We start from the raw sequence: 25,010 nt of genomic DNA, 5'->3' as shown, positions 1-25,010 counted from the left end.
AACTAATACAGGGGTCCTCGGGTTACAACCCTGTTACGTTCTATGACAGTGATGTAACTTGAATTTTGGTGTAAGTCGAAACATACCCTCGCATAAGTCACTTACTTATCCTAACACAGTTGTAAAATCATAATCTAGAACACAACTAAGCCACAGAAAAAGAATATTGAGTATTCTTCTGCCACATGCAACCAAACTAGTTTGCCCACGTAGTCTGTAAGTATGATACTAACAGTATAAGCCAAAAAACTCATGTCTCAATTTTTTTAAGATTTTATGGGAGTGGGTGTTGTAAACTTGAAATATTGAATGTAGAGACTGTCATAACCTGAGGAACCCCTATATAATGTTATTTGTCAATTATACTCCAATTAAAATTTTTTAAATGTTATAATCATACAATGTTGCAACTAAAATTAAAACTTTTGGCAGTATATCATCTGGTATTGCACCATTGTTTACTAACCTCAGATTCTTCACCCTTCTCTCTATATGCAGTAGCAATGCTGGTCTGAACAGCCTTAATCCATGCCTGGCGCAGCTTTTCAGAATCTGCCTGAAGCATACAACTCCTAAAAAGAAACATTGTTTTCACAGTCACTAAATTAACCACCCAAAAATAATGTTTCCTTTTCTGCCCACTTTGCTATTTAATACTTTTTAACAAAAAACAATCACTTCTGTTGAAAGGTTTTATTTCACTTATCTTTAGGACAGAGTGTATTCATTAAGAAATCAAGGTATCAATGAAATAAGTTACCCATTGGAAATAAATCACTCATTCCTGCACATTAAAAAAAAAAAAAAAAAAAGCCCTGGTCAGTTGGCTCATTGGTAAAGAAAGCATCAATCCAGCGTGTGGATGTCCCCAGTTCAATTTTGCAGTCAGGGCACATAGGAGAAGCGACCATCTGCTTCTCCACCCCTCCTACTCCCCTTCTTTTTCTCTTTCTCTTCCCCTCCTGCAGCCAAGGCTTGATCAATCCAAGCGCATTGCCCCAGGCACTGAGGATAGCTCTGTGGAGCCTCCACCTCAGGTGCTAAAAATAGCCTGGTTGTGAGCATGGTCCTAGATGCACAGAGCATTGGCCGCAGAAGAGGGTTGCTGGGTGGATCCCAGTTGGGACACATGCAGGAGTCTGTCTCTCTATCTCCCCTCCTCTCACTTAAAAAAAGAAGAAGAAATGAAATTTACCATATAAACATAATACATTTTTTCTGTGGGGTAGAAATATAAGATAATAGTTACCAAAAAATTGATCTGAGTTCAGTTCATTGCCTATGACAGCTAAAAATTTGTTAAATGGTTCCATCAATATCTTTATAGAATTTAAAGAGTATGATATGGCATAAAATTTACAGAAATTTCTGACTGTAATACCTATAATTACTAATTAATGAAATTTACTTTTAAAAGTTATTTTTTCTCTTTAGCACAGAGTATCACAAATCACAAGTGACTCTCAAATCTTTCTCTACTCTGGGAAGATCTTTATGACAAACTATAAAACATAAAAGCAACTCTCAAATTCTTTAGAGCCACTCACTTTGTTGGAGAGACCACCTCAAAGCAGAACCGCCGCTCTATATCTTCACAGTGTTTCACTGTGCAAAGCCTGAGGTCTTCCACTACCACAGTGGGGTTATCCTACAGTAAGGAAACAACTCCCATATTTATCAATGTAGGTTTTAAATACTACCACCGATAATACTTAAAAACATTACTTGAAATTAATGGTCTAATTTTAAAGATTTATATTTTTTCTTATTTTAGATTAGAGAAAGGAGTATCAACATAAATATAACTAATAAAGGTAATTTTGCCCTGTTAATAATAATTTTATCTGCCTCATACAATTGCTGTATAAGAATCAAATAAAATAGTTTAAGCCAAGTCCAACACTTGGTTAATTAGTATATGCTCAATGTTAACTTCCTGTTAATTTTCTTTCATATCCATTACGTTCCTGGTCCCTACTCACATATAATGAAAACTACTTTCCTCCAAAAAAGAAGCCTTTAATGAGTCAAATTTTATAAGGCTGAAAGAAAAATAAGAATTCTACATAGCCTTCTTAAAATACCTAAGAAAATGAGATTTTATGATTTTCTAGTATTTAATAAAAATATAACTCAAAATCAAGTTTATCAGAGTAGAAGAAATCATAAATTGGTTAGAATAAAAAACTTACGTGAAAAAAACGTGAAACCATAGAACTTAACAAGTAAAATTTCATTCTGTGTCACCTCTAGAGTAAAGTGAAATTTCAAATTTACAATTGAATGTAGCATTCATAAATGCTAAACAAGTAAAAATCAAGTCACCAATTAACTAATGGTTTCTTTTCCAATTATTTTTAACTATCTCATGTCACATGTAATTTCAGTATGCCTTTGTAATACATAAAAATTCCTCTCCCTTCAAATAAGGTTCAAATAAACAAATATATAAAACCAACACTAACAAATTTAAAGGTTTTTATCTAAATTACTTCAAGGTTACATTTTAATTCATGTCATTTCTAACTTTTCTATATTATCACCTTTGGCCATAAGGTGATATTTCTTAAAAGGCATCCTTTTCTACAGTACTCAGAATAGTACTGTGAAATGGTAGAAGTATTCTTGAAGCCTCTTAAACATAAAACTAATAAACAGGAACTTCACACATGTGAATATTTATGGACTTCAGTGCTTTCCCAAGACAAACAGTTAAGGACTAAAACCAGAGATTCATTGAAGCTTTTTTTACTTAATTACTTAATAAAAAACATACCTTAAATTTTTTCTGGTAAACCAACTGATTGTTCTGTATTGAAAACCAGCGTCTAAATAAATACAAAATAGATTAAGTTTTCACAAACACAATTTATTTCAGTTGTTTTTAGCTGCAAAATATGTGGAAAAGCACTAGAAAATCAGTTTATGGTAATTCTGCTTTGAGAAGTACATTGTTTTGTTTTGCTTTATATAAACTGATGCCAATAACATAACTACTAAAAGTATAGAACAATTTTAAACAATTTTAAAACCACAGATTAGGAAAGTAAAATTACTATATTTTAATTCATTTTAAGTTAGAAATTTAAATCCTAACAAAAGCTGTTATTTTTTTATGCTATCACCAAATAATAATTATTTAAAGTAAAAATTTATCTCACCCAAAATCTTTCTCCTAAAACAATTGCTTTTTTATAAAGTAAAAATAATTTATATTGTAAATAAGACTATCCTTTTGTATACAATAAAACATTGTAATAATGGTGCTTTGTTTTCAACCCTTCTGCAGCTAATTTAGCAAGCATTTGATTTGTTAAGCAAAACAGAAAATTAAATCATCATTTTACAACTGCTATCAAACAAGAAACAATTGCCAATTTACTTGGTCTTACTCTCAGATAATCATATAAGCAGAATAATCAGTTATTAGAAATGCTTCATCCAACTATTTATATTGTTCTGCTCATTACAGTAAATTATTAAGTAAACAATTTACTTGCAATATTTAGAAGAAAAAGCTAAGCTACTTATGACATATTTACTAATTCTATTAAAACAGTAAAAGGACCTAAGATTTACAAAAAAAAAAAATTTCACAGCCAAAAGCCATTCATATAAGAAAGCAAAAATTCTCATCAAGCATGAAAGGTAAAACAATATCTAAGTCATTATTTTTAAATTAGTTTCATGTGAGATGATTTCTATTGTAAACATTAGTTATTAATCTATTAGCAGATAGAGATTCTACCTTTTCATTGTTACTAATAAAAAGCACTAGAAATTGTATTTAGACATATTTAGAATTTCTATTTTTAATATTAATTCTCCAAAGCTGAGGAAATGATTAGCTGTTTTTCTATTTTTAAGCTAGACAGATTGTTAGGTTTCCTTGCTACTTAAAAAGGTATCATCTTTACCATTAAAATAGAGATTTGTTAAATAGAGACTTATTTTTATCTCAATAAAACCAAGTGGATTGCCTCTAAATGCAAAACCATCAAGAGGCAGGCTAGAAAAGGAAGAACTTCTGGGTTTCGCTGCTTTGGGACACATAGTGGTTAGAGATGTTAAAGGAATACCTACAAACAAAATTGTGCAGCCCTGCCACATGGGATGACATGCAATGGAAACAATCTCTGATAGTGATTAAAGTGTAGTTTTAAAAACCATTTGAGGTAAGATGAACAATATTAATAAAAATTCTTAAGTTTTATAGTAATCATTTATATAACTTGATGAAAATCTATAATGAGTTTTACTACACAATAGAACACCTAAACAACTAGGTATGTTTTTCATGCTTCTGAGATCTTCAAAAAATAAATTTATTTTGACCTGCTACATTTTTGAATCATAACCTCTAAAAAGTAATATTAGATAAAAACTTGTTTTTTGTCAGAAATCATTCCTCTGATTATTAACTTTATAGATCGTATATATTTCTGAAATCTTGTTTCCTGTGACTTTCTCATATCAATTTTTGTACACTCAGGAAAGACACTATAAATTCATTTTCATTTGGCAATTCCTCCTAAGGAAAAAAACCATGATGTATCCTATGTAGAAAAAATTTTTTCAATTATGAAATCTGTATATCTTATGACACTATCTCCTCTCCTCTGCCATTAAAAAGAAGAAAAAATACCTAACTATACTCATTTACACTGATCAGGACTTTAATCAGGTAAGTAAAGTGGAATATAATTTTAATTGCTCCTATAGAATAATCCTAGTTATTAACATTTTCATTAAAAGGAAAAATGGGACAGTACAGATATTCTTATGGAATACAGAAAAATACTTAGTACTTTAAACTTATATTACTTGCAATTTGAAGATACATTTAAAAAGTCATTAAATAAAAAAGACAAATTTTGGAAAGCACTGTACTGACAACCACACTAGTCTCCAAGATTCAGAACTGTCACAAAGCCAAAATTTAAGACAATGTTTTAAAAAGAAAAATATCTTGGTTCTTAAGAAAAATAAGACACTATTTTATCTCTCTCTCAAACTGAAGTAACTCACTATAATAAAGATTTGAGACCAAAATATTATATTAATAAACAGTTTATTATTATTAAATTGCAAATACCAATGACAGCTTTCCAGATGACAAAATTAGGGGAGAGGGAAATATATTTGTAAAAAAATAAATCAAGTATCTTTTATCCTGTTTGATCACTAGTCCCAGAACTGTCCTTGAAATCAAGAACATGGGTAAAAGTCAAACTTCCAAACTGGAAAAAGCTTTTTCACTAAACTTATACAGACAGTGGGTTCATGCACATACTCATAAGCGCCTAATAGGCAAACATTTAACAAAATTAAAAGCTGAACATTTATGCTCCTTTATTTCAAATTCAATTTTATTTTCACAGGGAAAAATAATAATAAAAGAAATAAACAATCTAGAAAATGGCAATCTTTCCCTTCAACATAACAATATGGCTATTACTAAAGGGACTAATTCCTAGTTACTGTTTAAATTTTTGAAAAGCCTTTAATAGCTTATTTCCATTAAAAATATATAAAGGTATCATATTACTCAATATATAATCTTCTTTGAATAGCTATCAACATATCAAATGTTCTTTTCCAGATTAAAAGAAATTGAGGAGACAGCAATGAAAATCATAATTCCATTCCTCAAATAAGATGTTTACATTTTCTTCCCAATTTAAAACATAAGAGATTTTATATCCATTGCAAGTAATCCAAATGAAATGCAGGTTAATTATGAGCTTTCTCGTGCCAAAGAGAAAATTGAAGTAAGGTAGGGGTGAGGGGAAGAAAACCATTTGGTACCTGGTATGATCGGGCTTTTTCCTGTCATGTGAAAAAATGGGGCAGGATTAAAACATAAGGGAAAGGTGGTAAAAGAATGAAAACGCAAATGTGCAAAATAAGCAAAGGACTAGCATGATATGAAAATAAAGCAAGAATTAAAGAAACAAGCTTAAGCTTATAACCTAACAAAATAATTGAAAATATCTGTTATATTTCACATATTATATATATGCACTTGTACAATTAATTTCAACTCTTAAGAATCTGAAACATTAATATTTCAGAAATATTCAAAAATTTTATTCAAGTATTATGGTATAAAAAGTTCTAGTAGAATTTAGCATACTTAGGTATACCTCCACTATTATTTCCTGCTTCTATCGTCATAGCTACTAAATATAGATATTACCGTTCTTCATCTTAATCTGTTTCTTAGATATAACTATAGCTATATCTATAGAAACCTGAAACACACAAAAACTTCTCATAAGAAAAGTGGGATCACGAAGAATTTCAGTGATTATAAAATATTTTCAGCCAAATAACCCACCCACCAGCTCACCCCCTTTTCATTAAATGTTAGCAGACTCAAAGGCTACATATAAGCTGAGTTCATGTTTAATCTATGTATACACTTATTTTAAAACAAAGTCAAAGAAAATAAAATTTTTTATCAGTATTAGCAGCATATAGAATAATTTAAGAAACTGGATAGAACATTTTATGCTTTTAGCTATATTTTCTAGTTTAACAAATAGTGAGCATAGCACATAATATTTCAGCTTTATTCATTTTACCAGCTTACTACTAAATAATGTTAATATTTAATTATTTTCACTGTTTATTCATCCATTCCAAATTTATCATGAAAGTAAGAGAGAAAATATAGGTACTAATAATCTCATATAGCACTAATTTGACCCTGAAATAAAGCTCCTACACTGAGAAAATGGCCTAATATGAAAATATTATTTTGGGCCCTGGCCGGTTGGCTCAGCGGTAGAGCATCGGCCTGGCGTGAGGGGGACCCAGGATCGATTCCCGGCCAGGGCACATAGGAGAAGTGCCCATTTGCTTCTCTACCCCCCCCTTCCTCTCTGTCTCTCTCTTCCCCTCCCACAGCCAAGGCTCCATTGGAGCAAAGATGGCCCGGACGCTGGGGATGGCTCCTTGGCCACTGCGCTAGAATGGCTCTGGTTGCGGCAGAGCGACGCCCCGGAGGGGCAGAGCATCGCCCCCTGGTGGGCGTGCCGGGTGGATCCCAGTCGGGCGCATGCGGGAGTCTGACTGTCTCTCCCCTTTGCCAGCTTCAGAAAAAATACAAAAAAAAAAAAATTATTTTGACAGATCACACATTTTCATGAAATATGTGTGTGTGTGTGTGTGTGTGTGTGTGTGTGTGTGTGTGTGTATATATATATATTATAGGCATAAAGAAATCTTGAGACACCAAAAAACAAAAATTTGAAACTGACCAGAAACAAGCTCAACACTTCACATGACAAAACATTTCACTCCTTATGCTACTTCAACTACATCAAAATACGATCTCTTCAGTGAAATTTCAGGTTATATAATAATGCTTTCCAAATACACTTAGATTTTATGAAGCACAAGGTCAGCTTTTAACTGTCAGGAATTCGTAGTCAAATTCACATTTCTCTCAAGAAGGAGGTTTATTTAAAAAGTTGATTCTGAAAATATGTAACTATTCTATAAGACTATAAATAATGGCAAATTTGTCATCATATGATTGGTACCTATGACAAAAAAAGTTCTCCTAAAATTAATCCACATTCTTTAAAAAAAAGAAAAGAAACAGTAGGCAGAAAATCTTTTCTGAATAGCTGGATTCCTGAATTTTTTAATAAATGTATTGATTTGAGTGAGAGAGAAGTAGGGCGAGAGAGAGCCAGAAACATTGGCCCATTCCTGTATGTGCCCTGAATAAAAAGTAATAGATTACTTTTTATTTTTCTTTTCATAGTTACTGGCCTATAACCTGGAAAATACTTAAGACTTCTGTTACTTTTGCTTTTGTGAAAAAATTTTATATAATGTTTATATGTTCTATTCCTACAAGTCTGCTTTTTACCAGTTTTCATCAAAATGTTCTTTAAAAGTACATGAAAGTGAAATTAATTTGCTATCCATAATTTTCCTAATAATGCAAATAGACTAGAAAGGTATTTTAAAATAGTTTTTAAGCTCTTTTCTTTATTAGCTAAAGTTGTATTTTGCTTTATTAAAATATAGATTGCTTGGAATTTCCATATCAAGCTTTAAAAAAATGCCTGGTTTTGGGCCTCAAACCAGGTTTTGTCACAAACCAGCTGTGTGACCTTGAATAAGTAAACATCTCTCAGCACCTCCATTTCTTTACTAACAATTAGGGTGCTGAACTACAATCTATGATTTAAATCAATAAGGGTCATCCAGGCCCAGGTCAGTGTCTCAGTGGATAAAGCGTCGGCCTGGTGTATAGATATCCTGGATTCAATTCCCGGTCAGAGGAAGGCACAGAGGAGAAGCGACCATCTGTTTCTTCCTCCATCTTTTCTCCCTCTTCCCCTCCTGCAGCCAGCAGCTCAACTGGTTTGAGTGTGGCCCTGGGCACTGAGGATGGTTCAGTTGGTCCAAGCACATTGGCCTCAGGCACTAAAAAATAGCTCAGTATTCAAGCATTGGCCCCAGATGGGGTTGCCAGGTGGATTCTAGTCATAGCACATGCAGGAGTCTGCCTCACTATCTTCCCTCCTCTCACTTAAAAAAAGTGTCATCTACTACATATAGATGGCATCTAATTTATAAAGCAGCCTCATCTCTAAAGGTACTGTCTTTTTCACTGTGCCAATGGTAGGTAATTTGCCTACAATTGAGAATTTAATAATTATTTCCTACTTGATCTTAGTTACCTTTTAATAGCTATGCTAATTGATAGAATTCATGAAACAAATAATAAAAAATAAAAAGGTCCATGCTTAAATCAGAATTCATTTTTTTTCTATTGTCCTAAATGGCAATGCAATTTTCTAATAATACTGTGCTTCATTTTGAAATCTGAGTCATATCTCACTGGAGTGTCTAATAGAATTTCATTTCATTCTTCTTAACATAATGGTATAGTTTCTATGGATTTAATGTATTTTCACCAAGTCAAATTCGGTGTAGGTAGTTTGTTTTGAAATCTGAAGGTTAAAATTCAACTCGAACACTACCTCATGAAACCAAATTGGGTGAGATATCTTTATTATAAAAATTTGATAATCACATTATTTTTTATTTTAATTTCCTACTCTGGCTATGATAATTTGCCAGGAAAGGCTTGTGTTGGTTTTTACAGCTTAAAAAAAGAGTTTTAATTTTTCATTTTCACTTTATAAGTTAGTAATATTATTTCTGATCAGACCATCTTAATTGGTCATTCTATATAATTATTTTTAAAGTTCTACATAACTCAAAGAGGCATAATATCATATGTTATCATTTTTTCCAGTTTATATTAATTTGCGGGTAAAAATATGTATTTAAAACACACCATGTACCATTTAAACATTTGGTAATACCAAATCGTAGTGACATGCTCAAATTGGAAAATATCAGTGAATGTTTTTACTATATAACCTCATCACCAAGAAATCAAAATAAAGTACACCAGGAATCCATTTTTCAATATATTGAATATTAAAGCATGATCATTTCCATTTAAACAAAAATGTATACTAAACTTACCAGGAAAATTATACTTATTTTACTTATTTCCACTTTTTAAAAAGAAAATTTTCTCTATCATTAAGTGAACTCATATGCCATTCAAGCAGAAAATAATATATACTCAACCAATAATATAATAGGAAATCAATTAACTAGAACCCAATACTACTCTCAATTATTACAAAATTATTCTGACTTTTTTATAAAAAAGACAGGCACCCTTGAATAAGAGACTAATCACTGCTATTCAGAAGGATGATCCTGAGACAGCTCAATCTTTTTTTAATGCTTTAATGTCTAAAGTGATTTCATTTTATTAATACATGGAAAATATGATAAAATGTTTCATAAATTCATTTAACAGAATTTACTAAATTAATATTTTATAAAAACCAATTTAGCAAAAAAACTTCAGAGCTTTTGGTAGCTATCAAGTTTAGAATAAAGCAGCAGCAGCTGCCACACATAATAAACATAAGAACAATCCCATTTTCTAAAATTCCTGGTTAATTAAAATTGTTGCAAAGATCAGAATCACCTGGTTTAAAATTTCTGAATTGAAAAAAAAAAAAAAAATTTCTGAATAAACACTAAGTAAAATTGTAAACAAACATCACATAAGGCAGGAACTCAAGGGAAAGTTCACCTGGCTTATTTACCCATGATATTCAACATATCATTTTGTAATCAAATCTATTTCCTAATACACATAAAAACTAGTTCACATTAAAAATTTACTTACAGTATAGACCAATGACTATAAAAATTCTCATTGCTTCCTGGTTTAAACTTTGCTTAAATTTTATCATTTCTAATTAGTGTTGTCATTTTTCACTTGCTAGGGTCCCCTTTCCTAGAAGGGTATCTTATCTTCAATGAACTGGGTTCAGAAAAATTACTATGGGCTGTGAAGTTAGAGAATTATGAAGAGTTGCCAAATCACAGGAAAAGTCAGAAAACTGAGAATATGGAAAGATCAAGACTAGTATTTAAATATATTACCTGTTCCAAGTTTTGAAAGCATTGCTGGCTCGTTTGAACAAATATCCTTCCATAACAATGCCATTTGCAGCATCTACATTATATTCTAACTTGGAATCATCACTGGAGAAATCCTAAACAAAAAAAAACACATAAAAAGGTTCATATGATTTGTCTAAGTTTCCTAGACAACAAATTTATCCTAGAGAAACAACTCAAATTGGTAAAAAAAAAACAAAACTTTGCATTACGATAGTTACATCAACAACATTCATAAGAAAGGACACCTAAATGATCAATAATAGAAGAATGCTTCAACATAGTGAAGTATTTCAATTCAGTTGACTATTATGCAATAATGTTATTAGATGATATAAAAATACAGGTGATTATAATTATATAGAATATATTCTTAACAAAAAATATAAATTAGATATACAGTGAATAAAAGCACAAAATAATATGTATACAAAAAGAACAACTCAGTATTATACATAGATATATTTAAAATGTTTTCATTTTTTTCTAATATTTTCTAATATTTGGTGATGTGTGTGCTAACAATTTAAAAAAAGAATATGGCCTGACCAGGCAGTGGTGCAGTAGATAAATCATCGACCTGGGACACTGAGGACCCAGATTCAAAATGTCAAGGTCACTGTCTTGAGCATGAGCTCATCCGGCGTGAGTGCAGGCTCACCAGCTTGAGTGCAGGGTTGCCGGCTTGAGCATGGGATCAAAGACATAACCCCATGGTCACTGGCTTGAGCCCAAAAGCCACTGGCTTGAAGCCCAAGGTTGTTGGCTTGATGCCCAAAGTCACTGGCTTGAGCAAAGTGTCACTGGCTCAACTGGAGTCCCTTGGTCACAGCACATATGAGAAAGCAATCAATGAACAACTAAGGTACCACAGCAATAAGCTGAAGCTTCTCATCTCTCTCCCTTCCTGCTGTCTGCCCTGTCTGTCCACATCTCTCTCTCTCGCTCGCTATAAAATATATATTTATGTGAATATTTTTAAATGGGATTGCCACTATTTTCTAAATATATTACTATCATGGTAATTTTTTAATCTGATAGTATTAAAAAACTCCACTATTGGAGAACACTGAAGACATTTTTTTCCTAAAAATTTAGTGTTACAAAGGAAAAGCACAGTTCAAAACAAGAGTGTCAAACTCATTTTTATGAGGACTATAGATTCATTCACAACCTTCTATCATTCTAATCATTCTAATCTTCAATTGAATGCAATTCAAACTTTCAATTATACTCCAAGAATTCATAAAATTTTGAAATCAGAAATGCATATTTAAAATACTTCCTGAAGTTCCAAAGTAATCTGATAAAACTGCAAGACTGCTGCTATTCCCAAATTTAAAACTTTAAAAATCAGTTTCACAACGTTCAAAGTTACTCTTGCCTATGATCAAAATTAGAATATGATCCTATTAGGGACTAGTAAACTTTCTGTCTTGAGAAAGATTTTGACAAAGGCTAAATGCCAAGACTGCTGGATATGAAGGTCTTGCACAGAAGGGCGGCAAAGTGAGAAATCACCTAAGGGTCTTCCAAACCTGAGAATCTATGTAAGTGAAAAAAGGAAATAGACTAAAGTCAGAATTAAAAATAAAAAAACAACTCTCCTGACATGCCTCAAAATTTAACTATAAAAAGACATGATAATCCAAAATAATCAAATGAAACAGAATCCGTAAATGAATTGTTACATTTCTTCCTATTTTTTCCTTGGAAAAACATCAGGGAAACTTTAATTCCCTTGCTTAAAATTTATTTGAGGCTATAATTTATTTAATTATGCAGACAGTGTTAAGTCAGCAATAGATATAATTGAGTTTGGCAACATTCTAAAGTTTTCATTTGTAACATCAACAACTTTTTAAAAACCCAGATGCTCCTTAAAACATCATGTAAGACTTCAATGAAAATGCAATGCATTAAGGACTCTTCTAATTTCCAACTATATTTCTTAAGATAAATGAAGTCTTCAATTTAAATACTATTAATATTAAATTAATATATTAGAGTACTTGAAATGTGACAGATTATATAATTTTATAATGAAAGTAACTAATAATGTTGGGTTATATATTAGAACTTAATATATATATTAGAACTTAAGTATATTGATGAGCTGACAAATTAGAAAGGAATACAGTACTCAAAGGCAAAAGAGTAAGTGAAAACTGAAAGTCAAAGTGGTAAGCAGAGCAAGGAAAGTAGCTTTCACCTTAAAAGCATTTGCCGCATCAGTAGAACGTGTAGCTTTGGTGTGGGGCCCAGGAAATAGAAGGCACCACTAAGGCTGGCCCATAAAGGGAACCTAATAGAAGCTTTCCCTTTTCAAATTGCCAACCAAGACCGAAAGGACCATTATTACTACTTTCATTCAAGATTATGCTGAAAGTCCTGGTCAGCAAGATAGCAAACAAAAAGCAAAGGATTGGAAAGGAAGAAATGAACTATCATTATATGAAGATGATGTAACTTTGTACACAGAACACTTAAAGATGTACACAATGAGTGAAGAGACAAATTAGTGTTCAAAAGAGCACAAGATTACTGGTTATAAAATCAATACAAAAAAGTCAATTTTATTCTATAACAAAAGTAAACTGAAAAATAAATTTTAAGATAATATTTAAAATAACATTTGTAATACAGTTGTATAAGGATAAACTGAACAAAAGCTGTATAAGAAAATTATCAAATGTTATGAAGGGCATTAAAGAAAACATATAAGTGGAGAAATATTTCAAACTAATCGATTAGAAGACATTGTAAAATAAAGATACCAACTCTTCCCTAAATTAATTCATAGACCCAATGTAATCCCAATCAAAACTCATATATGAAAATGCAAAATTTAAGTAATTTACGTTTCAAGAAAAGAAGGTAGGAGGATTTGCTTAGTCAGATATAAGATGTACTATAAAGCTAAAATAATTAAGACAGTATAGTACTGGCAGAATTAAGATAGAAAACCAATAAAGCAAAATAGAGAGCCTGAAGCCAACCTCGCATGTATGAAAATGTGATGTATAACAAAAGAGTAGTAGGAAAAGAACAAGCATTGTAATAACTGATTAGCTACCAAAGTGAGAATAAAAGGAAATTGGATCTCTACCTCACTTCATACACAAAACCCTATTATAGATGGATTAAAGATTGAAGAATAAAAGCAAACCTATACACACTCAAAAGATTATACAGGAGATATATCTTCATGATCTTGAGTTGGGAAGAATCTATTAAACAAGACATGAAAGGATATTTATACACATACACACACAACCATAAAAGACTTAATAAAAAAAATACTACATGGATGGGAAGGCTTAGGGTGGTGGCGGTCTTCTGAGCAAGATTAGATAGGTAAATGTGGTATTTGCCTCCTCCCAAAACCACATCAGAATTACAAATAAACTACGTAACAATTATCATTCAAAACTGCTTGAAATAGAGCTGAACAGAAAAGTCCTACAACTAGGAAATCAAAGAAAAAGCCCCATGAGACTGGTAGGAGGAGCAGAGACACAGAACAAGCTTGTCTCACACTCACAGGTGGCAGATAAAAACAGGGAGGGATATATCCACTGTAGAGATGCCCTCTGAGAAGCAAGGGGTCCCAGTCCCACACCAGGACACCCCAGCCCGGGGTTTCAGTGCCAGAAGAGAAGTCCCAATAATTTCTGGCTGTAAAACCCACCCGAGTTTGAGGTAGAGGGAGATGGGGCTGCTGGAGTCCCAGGCAGTTAGTTCCTTTTAAAGGGACTGCACACAGACTAACTCATACTCACTCTCTCTGAGCTCTAGAGTGGGGGAAAGTAGCTTGAAAGGCACCATACTGGGGGGAACAGAATTGTCTAGCATCAAGACAAGAACTGGAAGGGGAGGGGACAGCTTTCTCCCAGATAGAAGGGCTGGCAGAGGACACTGTTCCTTTGAGGAGCCCCCCCTCAACAGAGCCAGCAGGTGGGCACCATATATATCTGAGACTCGGTCAACCTGGCTCACACTGTTCGCCCAGCCCTGGTGATTTCCTGAGGCCCTGCCCATCCAACTTTTGGGACCACCCAACCTGCTTCCAGTGGCTTTTCCATAAAAATGGCCTGTCTCAGCTCATACTTCAGATTTTCCTAAAATCTCTAAAACAAGCAGCACCTGGCCGCTGCTTCCTCTGTACTTCTTGCTAAGTGGCCCCAGGCCAGGCACCAGCAGCAGCCGATTTTGATTCACAGCTTGGCCTAGCCAGGGCACCTCTAAGCTCAGCACAAGTAGCAACCATTTGCAGATCGCTTTATAGCTCAAGAACACAGGTGGTGGCTGCCCTTGGCCTTTACCTCATAGGAGGCCTCAGAGTCCATGCACCCAGTGAACAGATACAGACTATGTCAAAGCACCAACACCCAACCACCTCCACAAGTGACACACTCAAGGGGTGGATTCAGCAGGCACCAGAGCCCTGCTGAAGTCCTGCTCTGTAGGGTGGGCCTTTACACAGCTAATCCTCCACCTTGGTCAGAGGTCAGTGGTTGCAGCTAGTCTTTGCAGCTCATCAGCTTGGGGGTATATCCCTTCCACTGACGTGCCAACAGCAATCAAAGCTCAACTACAAGAGTAGGGTGTACACAACCCACACGGGAGTGCACAGCAAGTGCCCAACTTGGGTGATCAGAGATGCTATGCCACTGGATCCTATAGGCCAGTGGTCCCCAACCTTTTTTGAGCCACGGACTGGTTTAATGTCAGAAAATATTTTCACGGACTAGACTTTAGGGTGGGACAGATAAATGTATCACGTGACCAGACAAGCGTCAAGATAGAGTCTTAGACGGATATAACAGAGGGAATCTGGTCATTTTTAAAAAATAAAACATTGTTCAGACTTAAATATAAATAAAATGGAAATAATGTAAGTTATTTATTCTTTCTCTGCGGACTGGTACCAAATGGCCCACAGACCGGTACCGGTCCGCAGCCTGGGGGTTGGGGACCACTGCTATAGGCCACCTAATATGGAGAGTTCCAGCCCTACCTAATACATACAAACAAACATGGGGAGTCTGCCAAAACGAGACAAAGAAACACATCCCAAATGAAAGAACAGAACAAAACTCAAAAAAACAAACAAACAAAAAAAACAACTAAACAAAATGGTGACAAGTACATACTAGATGCAAAGTTCAAAACACTGGTGATAGCCTAACAGGTGGTGGCACAGTGGATAGAATGTCAACCTGGAATGCTGAGGTCTCAGGTTCGAAACCCTGAGGTAACAGGCTTGATCAAGGCTCATCCAGCTTGAGCATGGGATCATCAATGTGACCCCATGGTCACTGGCTTGAGCCCAGAGGTCACGGCTTGAAGCCCAAGGTTGCTGACTTGAGCAAGGGTTCACTGTCTCGGCTGGAGCCCCCCAGTCAAGGCATGTATGAAAAACAATCAATGAACAACTAAAGTGATGCAACTACAAGTTGATGCTTCTCATTTCCTTCCCTCTCACCAAAAAAAGAAATGAACAACAACAAAAAGCCCACTGGTTATAAGGATGCTCAACGAACTTAGCAAGAACCTCAAAAGTATAGCCTGATCAGGTGGTGGCGCAGTGGACAGAGTATCAGCCTGTAACAGTGAGGACCCAAATTTGAAACCCTGAGGTCTCCAGTTTGAGCGCGGGCTCATCAGCTTGAGCAAAGGGTCGCTAGTTTGAACATGGGATCAGACATGACCCCATGGTGGATGGCTTTAGCTCAAAGGTCACTAACTTTAATCCCAAGGTTGCTGGCTTGAGCCCAAGGTCGCTGGCTTGAGTAAGGGGTCACCAGCTCAGCTGTAGCCCCTGGTCAAGGCACATATGAAAAAGCAATCAATGAACAACTAAGGTGCTGCAACAAAAAACTGATGCTCCTCATCTCTCTCCTTTCCTATCTCTCTGTCCCTCTCTCTCTCTCAAAACAAAACAAAACAAAAACTTCAAAAGTATAAAAAGGACCAGTCAGAAATGAGACACATTAACTGAAATGAAGAATAATTTACAAGGCTTCAACAGTAGAGTAGATAAAGCAAGAATCAAATCAGCGATTCAAAATATAAGGAAGCAAGAAACACCTAATTAGAAAATCAAGCATAGTAACATTCACACCTTGGGGGTGCTGAAAGGAGATAAAGAGCAAAAAATTGAAAAACCTATTTGAAAAAATAATGACAGAAAACTTCCCTAACTTGGTGAAGGAAACAGACATACAAGACCAGGAAGTACAAGAGTCCCAAACAAGATGAACCCAAAGAAGGCCCACACCAAGATATGTAATTAAAATGCCAAAGGTCGCCTGACCTGTGCTGGCGCAGTGGATAAAGCACTGACCTGGAACACAGGTCGCCATTTTAAACCCTGGGCTTGCCTGGTCAAGACACATACAGGAAGCAACTACCACAAACATGCTTCTCCCCCCTCTTGCACTTTCTCCCTCTCTCTCTCTCTCTCTCTCTCTCAAAATAAATAAAAAATAAATTTAATTTTAAAAAAGGGAAATTTTACCTTAAAAAATTATTTTAAAAATGCTAAAAGTTGGCCCTGGCCAGTTGGCTCAGCGGTAGAGTGTCAGCCTGGCATGCGGGGGACCCGGATTTGATTCCCGGCCAGGGCACATAGGAGAAGCGCCCATTTGCTTCTCCCTGCCCCACCCCCTCCTTCCTCTCTGTCTCTCTCTTCCCCTCCCACAGCCAAGGCTCCATTGGAGCAAGGATGGCCCGGGCGCTGGGGATGGCTCCTTGGCCTCTGTCCCAGGCGCTAGAGTGGCTCTGGTCGCGGCAGAGCGACGCCCCGGAGGGGCAGAGCATCGCCCCCTGGTGGGCAGAGCGTCGCCCCCTGGTGGGCGTGCCGGGTGGGGTGCATGCAGGAGTCTGTCTGACTGTCTCTCCCCGTTTCCAGCTTCAGAAAAATACAAAAAAAAAAAAAAAAAAAGCTAAAAGTTAAAAATAAAGAGAGAACCTTAAAAGCAGCATGAGAAAAGCAGTTTCCTACAAAGGAACTCCCATAAGACTGTCAGCTGATTTCTCAAATGAAACTTTGCAGGCCAGAAGAGGTGGCCAAAAATACTCAAAGTGATGAAAATCAAGGAGCTGCAACCAAGATTACTCTACCCAGCAAAGCTATCATTTAGAACCGAAGGACAAACAGCTTCCCAGACAAGAAGAAACTAAAGGGGTTCATCACCACAAACTAGTATTATAAGAAGTCTTAAAGGGTCTTCTTTCAGATGAAGAAAAAAGATTAAAAAAATGAACAATAAAATGACAATAAATACACACCCACCAACAGTTAAATCTAAAATACAAAATAAATGAACAGCAGAACAGAAATAGGCTCAGAAATATAGAAAATGTTTTCACAGTTGCCAGATGGGATGGGGGTCGGGTAGTGGGTGAAAAAATGGAAGGGATTAAGAAGTACAAATTGGTTGTTACAGAATAGTCATGGGAATGTAAAGTGCAGCATAGGAAGTATAGTCAGTAATATTCTAATAACTATGTATGGTGTCAGTGGATGTGAGATTTATCAGAATGATTACTTAGTAAGAATGTAATGTCTAATCACTGGGGTATGCACCTGAAACTAGTATAATAATGTATGTCTACTGTAATCGAAAATTTAAAATGACTGAAAAAAAACACTATGCGAAAGTCAAAAACACATATACCCCAAAAGGGAGTTTACATTCAAAATACACGAAGAAATTTGATTAACAGTTAGGCAACCTAATGGAAAAATGGGAAAAAGACTTACAGACATTTCACAAAGAAGATATCCAAATGACAAGAGACATACTATAATTTAAGGTACTTAAGCTCATTTGTAACTAAAGCCTAAATTTAAAACCACAATAAGCTATCAATATCTACCCACCAAAATAGGCAAAAAAATTAAAAACTCTCACAATACAATGAGATAGCAAGGAGCAGTGGGAATTCTAACACAGTTCTGCCTTCTGGGAATGGTATAACAATTTGAAAAATAGTTTAGAATTATGGTAAATACACATAAATTTATTTCTTTAAGTGAAAATTTATTTAAACTTCAATTCTTGAAAATCTAAATAATTATATTAGACATATATTTTTTTTAATTTTTAATTCACTGGATCTCTTCCCCACACACACCATTTTTTTTTTACCTGTAATGCAGCCTTGTGTCAGCATTTAAGGGCAGAAAAAAGTAAGTATACATAATGAGCAAAAATAGCATACTTTCTTTAAAGGAAAACAGTAATTGACCGTTTCTTAAAATCAAATAAATTTAATCTTAGATTTAATAATCTACTACCTTTGAAATGTGTATATAATAGGGAAAGACTTTAAAATATATATACTAATCAAATAATTTAGTTTAAGCAAATAGTCATGATTTTACAAATATCATGATTTCTTAATTTAATTAGAAATGACTGGGCCCAAATTGCTAATCTTTTCATGGTAAAACAAGTTACCCAACCAAAAGTAATTTAACCTTAAACAAAAACAAAATATGGAGCTAGTCTTACTTGACTATCGCTAAAAGTAACTGGCTGGTTGGCTCAGTGGTAGAGCATTGGCCCGGGGTATGGATGTCCTGGGTTTGATTCCCAGTCAGGGCACACAGGAGAAGCAACAATCTGCTTCTCCACCCTCCCCTTCTCCTCTCTCTCTCTTTCTTCCTCTCCTGCAGCCTTGAGTCAATAGGTTCAAGCGAGTTGGCCTCAGGTGCTGAGGATGGCTCCATGGCCTTCATCTCAGGCACTAAAAAAAAAAAAAAAAAAAAAAAAAAAAAAAAAAATAGCCCAGTTGCTGAGCAACGGAGCAATAGCCCAGGTGGATTCTGGTTGGGGCACATGCAGAAGACTGTCTCTTTATCTCCCCTCTTCTCACTAAAATAATTTTTTTTTAAAAAAGCAACTAATTTAAAGATGGTACAGAAGACAATCTTCCCTTTGTTAAACCATGTTTCTCTTTGAGTATTAATAACCCATCACCAATAAAATTTTCCTTAACTTCATTACTGATTTCATTTGCATTTTTTCCCACTAATATGTTCTATGTCAAATTTAGTTCAGTGATATTTTAAATTCTAAATAAACTATAACAAAACCTGGTTTGATTGCTCAATACCAGGGGAACAGATTTCTTAAAGCAATGCTAGGAGGCATCCTTTTCTGTTTTGTTTTGTTTTTCCTTTTTAGGGGAAAGTATAGTCCCCCACTACCACAAAGTATGCAGTTCAGTTTTCCACATTTTGGAAAATCACAGGGGTTAGTACATCAGAAATATAATCAATAAGCCTCGCTCTGGGAAAAGCACCTCCACAATCAAGCCATCTGCTGAGAAACAGGATAGGAGGCATCTTGTCAGACTTGTATTACTACATTCAACCCCTAATTCTCTCCTTTTGTTTTCAGGTTTCTACACAAAGAAATATCACTGACTATGTAAGATAAACTATTATTAAGTTCCAGGTTTGTAATATTCAAAGCTTTTAATTTAGCATACAGAAATAAAAACTGGTTTCATATTTAAATATTCATTTAAAAATATTTTAACCAGTGTTAACACCAATAAATTCAATAAAAAGGAAAAAGTAATAAATATATTTTTTCAAATATCAGTTTAGCTAGGCTTAGGCAAAATAACAAGAAATGCAAGCAAAATTTCGGCATCACATGAGGGATGGGGACTGCAGATGGTAAGTACTCACACACTGATGCTAAGGTGTTCTCCACCCCTACCTACCCCACCCAACACCCGACCTGCCGCCCCCAACACAACACACTTTTATAGGGGTTGGTGGTATCCTAACTAAAAATATAAACAGCGTTTTAAATTCTAACTAAGGACCATTTTCAAATTAGTCAAGGCCCTAATAGATTAATGTTTTTATAAATTGGTTCAAGAGCATACCTTTCAAATATTTTGAGGTAAAGGAATAATAAAAGTAAATACCTAAACACCTGAAAAATATTTTAGTTTTCACACAAAAAAGGAGGAATTTACCTTCACAATTTAATTATTAAAGGTACTCAAAGGATTTATCCCAACACAGTGGAATCTTGCTGAAACTAATAATCAATCATGTAAAATGGGAATTAATCTCCTTTAACTTTTCCCCTCAGCTACCTTTTGTTGAATGGTGGAATGTTTTTGCTCCATCTCTCTTTTCTCTTTTGCTGCATCCACAACCAGTCGATCCAACTACAGTGGGGGGAAAAGAAGAAAATTATACAGACTTAAGAAAAAAAACAAGGGTGCTTTTCATAGTCTCAGTAAGTCAGTCAATTTAAGTTAACTTTAACAAGTCATTATGGTAAGTGAAATGAACCAGAGAAAGACAAGTACAATATAATTTCACTCATATGGAGTCTCATGAACAAAATGAACTAACAGTAAAATAGAGACAGACTCATAGAGAGCAGGCTGACAGCTGTAGGGTGTGGGGGACTACATGGGGCAGGTGAGGGGGGATTGAGAAAAAAATAGAGGAAAAAAGGCATTTTGGCTGTAACTTTGAAGTGGAAGTTTTTGTTTGTTTATTTGTTTTTCATGGTATCAAATCCTCTTTGAAAAGGTCTGTAACTCCCCTAGGGAAAATGTTTCTAGGAACAGTCATAGTTCAAACAGAGGTGAGAGGAGGCCTTGTCAAAGATACAACAGGGATCACATGTTCACTCCTTGGATAAGAAAAATGACTCCAGCTTAAGTTGCCTGCTGACCCTCTCAGTACTTCTGGTAGTTAACAATCAAAGATAGAGAAAAGATACACTGTTGTTGTTTTTTTCTACAACAGCAAAAAGTAGCAGCTAAGCTAGTACATGCCAGCTCTCACAAGTTCAAAAAGACTTCCAATTATTCAAGATACTTCCTGTTTTCAAGTTGGCTTCCTAATGTTATCATCAAATCTAAATGTTAAAAAAAATAATTCACTGGATAAAAGAAAAAGCTAAAAAAGAAATAATAGAATAGTAATCATTCATAAGAAATATCTGACTTCCAGTATTATGACAAATTCACTGGCTAATTGAACTCCTCTCTGCTGGAAAAACAATTGGGTCACCAGCCTGACCAGGTGATGGTGCAGTGGATAGAGCATCGGACTGGGATGCGAAGGACCCAGGCTTGAGACCCCAAGGTCCCCAGCTTGAGTGCAGGCTCATCAGGTTTGAGCAAAGCTCACCAGCTTGGACCCAAGGTCACTGGCTAGAGCCACGAGTTCCTCGGTCGGCTGAAGGCCCACGGTTAAAGCACATATGAGAAAGTAATCAATGAACAACTAACGTGTCGCAAGGCGCAATGAAAAACTAATGATTGATGCTTCTCATCTCAACATTCCTGTCTGTCTGTCCCTGTCTATCCTTCTCTCTACTCTCTCTGTAAAAACAAAAACAAAAACAAACCACAAAAAACAAAAACAACAATTAGGTCATCAAATATACTCCAATCTATGGTTCTACTATTCTAGACTGTGATCAATGTCATTTCATCTTTGAACTCCAATCCTCTAACTGATTAATGTGTGATAAATGAATATACCAAAATACAAATATCAACAGGAGTGTGGAGGAAGATGAAGTATTAAATGTCCAAATGTTTTAATTGATATCCTTTAAAAACTGAATTGAAACAGAGTCCTTCTTAAAACTCTAATTGATCCTTTATTCACTTTCTCTCACAAATGATATACTTTTTTTTCCACAAGAAAATCATTCTGGATACAGAATCTTAGTATCATTGAATAGTAATAAGCAAAATAAAACAGACTGAAACAGATCTGCCACTATTATAAAATACTTGATTGACTTAGATGGTAACTATACTACTCCACTTTAGATCTAACGCATACGTACCTTAGTGACATGTAACATTGATTTAACGGGCAATGCTGTACATGCCACACTAGAAAAATAATTTGTCTGCAATAGCCTCTTAAATGAATAAGTAGAATAACCCCTTTACTATGGTTTTATAACCTTTAGTTGAATGGACATATAAATATTATTCATTCATTCAAATTAATGTGCAATACAAGGTAGCCCCCAAGATTAAACCTAATATTTGTAAACCTGAGGGCATGTTCCTTTCACACAGACCTAAATACAAGTAATGATTTTCTGCCAGTCAAACTGGTAGTAAATTCCTCTCTGCATTCTCTTCCACTACTATTGCAGCAGAAAGAGGGAAAATTCCCCTCTCAATGTGCTGAAGAATATAAAGGAAAAAGCATTTCTCAACATGGAGAAGGTTGGGGGAGGTATGAGTTGGAAAGATATGAAGACCAGCAGCCTTGTCTCCTAAATGCTGGGGACTGTGTCAGGAAGAGAGAGTTTGGAGCAGAGTAGGATGTATCCTACATTTCTATTAGCACTGGACCTAATGAGTTTAACAGGCTCCTATAACTAGACAGGTACCCCAATCCTCTATCTGTGTTCTAAACCACATCCACTCCTACCCCCTAAAATACCATCACTTTTCTTTCTGCTTTTCAACTTTTGTTTTTCTTGAGAGAAAGAGAAAGAAAAAGAAAGAGAACAGAAGAGAGAGAGAGAGAGAGAGGGAGGGAGGAGAGAGTGAGAAGCATCAACTCATAGTTGCTTCAGTTTAGCTGTTCATGGATTACTTCTCATACGTGCCTTGACTAGGGGCTCAGGCCAAGCCAGTGACCGTGGGATCACGTTGATGATCCTGAGCTCAAACTGGCAAAGTTGAAACCTCGGGGTTTTGAGCTGGGGTCCTCAGCATCCCGGGTCAATGCTCTATCCACTGCACAACCAACAGTCAGGTTCTGCTTTTGAACTCTTGCCATTCCCTTCTGCCTTTAAATTTGTGCAAATCATACTACCTTAAATATAACTTTCCTGCAACCTATATTACTCTCTAGCTACCACCTTCTTTCTCTCTTTCCTTCACAACACAACTTGAAAATTCATCCCTGCCCTGGCCGGTTGGCTCAGTGGTAGAGCGTCGACCTGGCATGTAGGAGTCCCAGGTTCGATTCCCAGCCAGGGCACACAGGAGAAGCGCCCATCTGCTTCTCCACCCCTCCCCCTCTCCTTCCTCTCTGACTCTCTCTAACCCCTCCCGCAGCCAAGGCTCCATTGGAGCAAAGATGGCCTGGGCGCTGAGGATGGCTCTGTGGCCTCTGCCTCAGGTGCTAGAATGGCTCTGGATGCAACAGAGCAACGCCCCAGAGGGGCAGAGCATCACCCCCTGGTGGGCATGCCGGGTGGATCCCAGTCGGGCGCATGCGGGAGTCTGTCTGACTGCCTCCCCGTTTCCAGCTTCAGAAAAATGCAAAAAAAAAAAAAAAAGAAAAAAGAAAAGAAAAGAAAATTCATCCCTGTTCTCTACTGGCCCATTTCATTTTCATCTACCCACTGTAATTTAACTTTCTAATTCTAAATTAGGAATTTAGAATTTCTGCTGTTAGGACACTTAATTCTCACAGGGTAACAAGTAACCTACTTGCTGCTAAACACAATAGAAAGCTCTCCTAGATTTACTTGACCTTCTCTCCAAAAGTTTTACTGATAACCACCCCCTCCTTTTTGAGACACTTTTTCCTTAGCCTGTGCTACCAGTCTCCCAGTCTTCCACCCATTCTCTCATTCTGTTTTCATGGAACTCCTCTTACCTAGCAATCTCTTAGAAACTGGTTATTCTTAGGGCCCTGTACCAAGACAAATATTCTTTTTAATCTATACTAGCATAAATTGACCTTAACTTACCAAGTCAAAGTTTGGGCACTTGCATTTTAAAAAATAGCTCCATGATTCTAAGCTATCTATTAACTCTCTTTGGATCGACTCATCCACTCTTGTGGTTGCAATTAGCAACTAAATGCTGTTGACTTCTTTAGTCTATATCTTTCTCTTGAGCTCCAGAAATACCCATTTAGATATCCAGATATCCTATCCTCAAAAATCAACACATTTCAACCTGAAAAGCAAGGCCCTACTACCCAGATTATTCAACCCAGCAAAACTATCATTTAGACTCAAAGGTCAGATAAAGAGCTTCCCAGACAAGAAAGAGCTAAAGGAGTTTATCACCACCAAACGAGTATTACAAGAAATGTCAAAGGGTCTTCTTTAAGAAGAAGAAGAAAAAATCAAAACTATAAACAATAAAATGGGAATAAATACGTATCTGTCAAAATTGAAACTAAAAGACAAAATAAATTAACAAGCAGAATAGAACACAGACTCATAATACAGAGAACATTTTGACAGTTGCCAGGTGGGAGGGGTGTTGGGGAAATGGGTGAAAACTGTGAAGAGATTAAGAGGTACAAGTCATTTAGAATAGTCATGGGATGTAAAGTACAGCATAGGGAATATAGTCAATAATATTCTAATTACTATGACTGGTGTCAGATGGGTATGAGAATTACTGGAATGATCACTTAGATAGTTATATAACATCTAATCACTAGGGTGTACACCTGAAACTGATATATTATTGAATGCCAACTGTAATTG

At 35.5% G+C, this 25,010-nt stretch overlaps 1 protein-coding gene across 3 annotated transcripts in view; it reads right to left on the bottom strand.

The window, feature by feature from the left end:
• The window catches only part of ACAP2 (ArfGAP with coiled-coil, ankyrin repeat and PH domains 2), a 206,237-nt gene that overhangs the window by 33,982 nt on the left and 147,245 nt on the right, over nucleotides 1–25,010 (bottom strand). For 2 of the 3 annotated variants that reach the window (XM_066240963.1, XM_066240965.1), the window contains exons 9-14: nucleotides 20,656–20,730; nucleotides 10,507–10,619; nucleotides 5,809–5,829; nucleotides 2,777–2,828; nucleotides 1,548–1,648; nucleotides 467–572 (exon numbers count right to left, since the gene is read on the bottom strand). In XM_066240963.1, coding sequence (XP_066097060.1) covers nucleotides 467–572; nucleotides 1,548–1,648; nucleotides 2,777–2,828; nucleotides 5,809–5,829; nucleotides 10,507–10,619; nucleotides 20,656–20,730 — 468 coding nt within the window. The remainder of the gene's footprint in view (nucleotides 1–466; nucleotides 573–1,547; nucleotides 1,649–2,776; nucleotides 2,829–5,808; nucleotides 5,830–10,506; nucleotides 10,620–20,655; nucleotides 20,731–25,010) is intronic. The other variant, XM_066240964.1, reaches the window with a different exon arrangement.

The sequence above is a fragment of the Saccopteryx bilineata genome, chromosome 8 (genome assembly GCF_036850765.1).
Source record: "Saccopteryx bilineata isolate mSacBil1 chromosome 8, mSacBil1_pri_phased_curated, whole genome shotgun sequence".
NCBI classification, from domain to species: Eukaryota; Metazoa; Chordata; class Mammalia; order Chiroptera; family Emballonuridae; genus Saccopteryx; species Saccopteryx bilineata.
The sequence above is the reverse complement of the archived record's forward strand: the minus strand, read 5'-3'. Positions and strand labels throughout refer to the sequence as shown.